This window comes from Fukomys damarensis, unplaced genomic scaffold, assembly GCF_012274545.1.
Source record: "Fukomys damarensis isolate Sample0158 unplaced genomic scaffold, DMR_v1.0_HiC HiC_scaffold_38, whole genome shotgun sequence".
Classification (NCBI taxonomy): domain Eukaryota; kingdom Metazoa; phylum Chordata; class Mammalia; order Rodentia; family Bathyergidae; genus Fukomys; species Fukomys damarensis.
In genome coordinates this window covers 26,124,602-26,127,540 of record NW_022900950.1, presented here as the reverse complement: position 1 = coordinate 26,127,540, position 2,939 = coordinate 26,124,602, and the positions used below count along the sequence as shown (strand labels likewise).

General features: G+C 33.0%; 1 protein-coding gene across 5 annotated transcripts in view; it reads left to right on the top strand.

Annotated features, from left to right (window-relative positions):
- The window catches only part of Zdhhc20 (zinc finger DHHC-type palmitoyltransferase 20), a 43,185-nt gene that overhangs the window by 20,263 nt on the left and 19,983 nt on the right, over nt 1-2,939 (top strand). For all 5 annotated transcript variants that reach the window (XM_033759907.1, XM_010607487.2, XM_010607486.2 and 2 more), the window contains exons 4-6: nt 176-245; nt 1,365-1,397; nt 2,151-2,271. In XM_033759907.1, coding sequence (XP_033615798.1) covers nt 176-245; nt 1,365-1,397; nt 2,151-2,271 — 224 coding nt within the window. The remainder of the gene's footprint in view (nt 1-175; nt 246-1,364; nt 1,398-2,150; nt 2,272-2,939) is intronic.

Genomic DNA, 2,939 nt, shown 5'->3' with positions numbered 1-2,939 from the left:
TTTTTTTTTTTTGGTACCGGGGATTGAACTCAGGTCCTTGTGCTTGCAGGCAGGCAGTGGAACCACTGAGCCAAATCCCTGGCCCGAGTAATTGATTTTTTAAGATCAAGTTTTATTTCAGATTAATTAGGCTTGTACACCCTTTAGCATCTTTCTTTTGCTTTCTTTCCTGTAGCTATCAGATATTGTGAAAAATGTCAGTTGATTAAACCCGATCGGACCCATCACTGCTCAGCCTGTGACATGTAAGTAATATTAATTTTCCTTTCATATATATCAAGTATTGAAAATTGGTGGAAGGAGAAGGAATGTTTTACATGCTTTAAACTTAGCAAATATGCTTCATTTTCTGCCATTACAGTATTTGCAAAGTGTTGTATGTAGCTAGCAAAATATTTATGTAAGCTAGAATTTACTCAGAAATATTCTTTGGTAACAGTTTCTCTACTAGTTAATAGAATTTCCTTAGCCTTTAAATGTGCTTTCTGTGCTTGTGTTCAGTATATTAAATGAATAAGATAACATTTCCTGGATTTAAAGGCCATAATGATGGTGCCTTTGTTTTAGTATTGTTAATATTAGAACTTTAAAAATAAAATAATTTTACAACTTTGTTCAACTGTTATCTTCACATTTTCCCCGGAAAAACTTGAAAGAATTCAGTCCTTACACAGTATAAGAAGGTAATATTTTAAAGGAACGATGTTAGTTTGGATCTCTCAGCTAATCCTAGGTTTATAGTTAAACTACTTAACTTTCTGGGTATTAGGTTACTCATGTGTTATATTATTTGGGATCATCTATGGCCTAATATTATATAAATATAGGATACATACACTGCTAGGGAGGCATATTTTGAATTTTTGGGTTTTCCCCTTATGATAAATACATAATAGGGTTACCTATACGGTACAATTGGACAAAGTATTTAGGAAAAAAATAAATGTTTCCAAGTCCATCAGTGTTAGTGTTCTGACATATTTGCTTCTAAAGTTTTATTTTTGTGGTCTGTACATGTTTAAAGTAACAGGGTTCATCTGTATTGCATTTTATTTCTTTGAACTACTTTGTTAGCTGGACCTGTGTAATACCAAGTATTGTCCACTACATCTGAATTAAAAAATATATATATTATTTGCTTCTGTCCGATGCAACTGGATATGCTCAGCTGAATTCCCAGTATGAAAGTTTATGGCCTCTAATATAAAAGTACTTGTGGAAATATCAGAAACAATCTCTAACCTAATGTTTCTGGGTTACTTCTCTAAGATATTGTTGTAAAGGGAAAATTTTAAGTGAAGTAAAATTATAAGGAATCAGAAGAATTTTCTGCACCGATTTTCTTATGTTTATTTGTTTCTTAGATGTGTTCTTAAGATGGATCATCACTGTCCTTGGTATGTATTTAAAAAACAAAGGAAATAACATCCATGGCTGGAGAGATGGGAAGGAAAGAATTGGGAATTATGTACTCCAATAGTCTATATTTTGCGGGTCAATTTTTAATTAATCATAACAGTAACATTGATCTGCTTATACAGTATATATACATGTATATATATGAACTTATTTATATTAAATATTTTCCTTTAAAATATATTTTAATGTTAACAAATAATGACTGCAGTAATGATTACTAAGAGTCACAGTGCTCTGTATTTCCCAAATGACCTGTTGCCAGGTAATAATAATTAAGCTTAATCATTGGTTTGTTGGTTTTGTTAGCAGTACTGAGGCCTCACGCATGGTATGTAAATGCTGTATTGCTGAGCTACATCCCCAGCCCCTTTTATTTGGGAACAGAGTGTCAAGTTGCCCAGGCTGGCCTTGAACTTGAGATCAATCCACTTGCCTTAACTTCCAGAGTAGCTGAGATTATAGCATGTACCATTGCGCTCAGCTAATACATCTTTTAAAAAAAATTTTATTTATAATTAAAAAAAATAAAAGTCACTGTCTTAACCACTTAGTAGTATTAAGTATTATTTACATTGTTGTACAGTCGTCAGAACTTTCAACTTAATGAAACCAAAATTCTGTAATTCATCAACTTCCCATCTCCCAGCCCTTGGCAACTCCCACTCAGCTTTCTATTTCTGTAAATTTATGACTTGTCTTATTTTTATAATGTGACTTTCTTTATTTTCTAGGGTGAATAACTGTGTGGGATTTTCTAATTACAAATTCTTCATGCTGTTTTTATTATATTCTCTGTTATACTGCCTTTTTGTTGCAACAACAGTTTTAGAGTACTTTATGAAATTTTGGACGGTAAGTCTCTTTTATCGTAAAAACATTTATTTAAGACTTTTTTTTTTTTACCATGGATCAAACTCAGGACATTGCTCTTGCCAGGCAGGCACTGTGCTGCTGAGCTAAATCCCCATTTAAGACTTTTTAAAGTTGCTGTATCGCTAAGGAATTATTCATTCTGATACTTTAATTTTTCTAGTTGCACTTTTTTCAGTTAGACTTTTTTTTTCCACTTTTAGCTATTTTATTTTGTTTATTAGTGCACCTGTGCAGTATATAAAGTCTCCATTCCTCGTGGGAAGTTGATTCCTGCACATAACACATCTTAATTCCTATTTCAATCTCCTTTCCTTTCCCTGCCTCCCCCTCCACCCATCTCTGGATCTGTTTCCTTGTTTTCTTTTCTTTTTTTCTTTTTATTGAGGTTATTGGTACAATCTAGGTATACAATACAATTACATTCACCTGTGCAGTATATAAAGTCTCCATTCCTCGTGGGAAGTTGATTCCTGCACATAACACATCTTAATTCCTATTTCAATCTCCTTTCCTTTCCCTGCCTCCCCCTCCACCCATCTCTGGATCTGTTTCCTTGTTTTCTTTTCTTTTTTTCTTTTTATTGAGGTTATTGGTACAATCTAGGTATACAATACAATTACATTCATCATTGGGATTCTGTACACTTT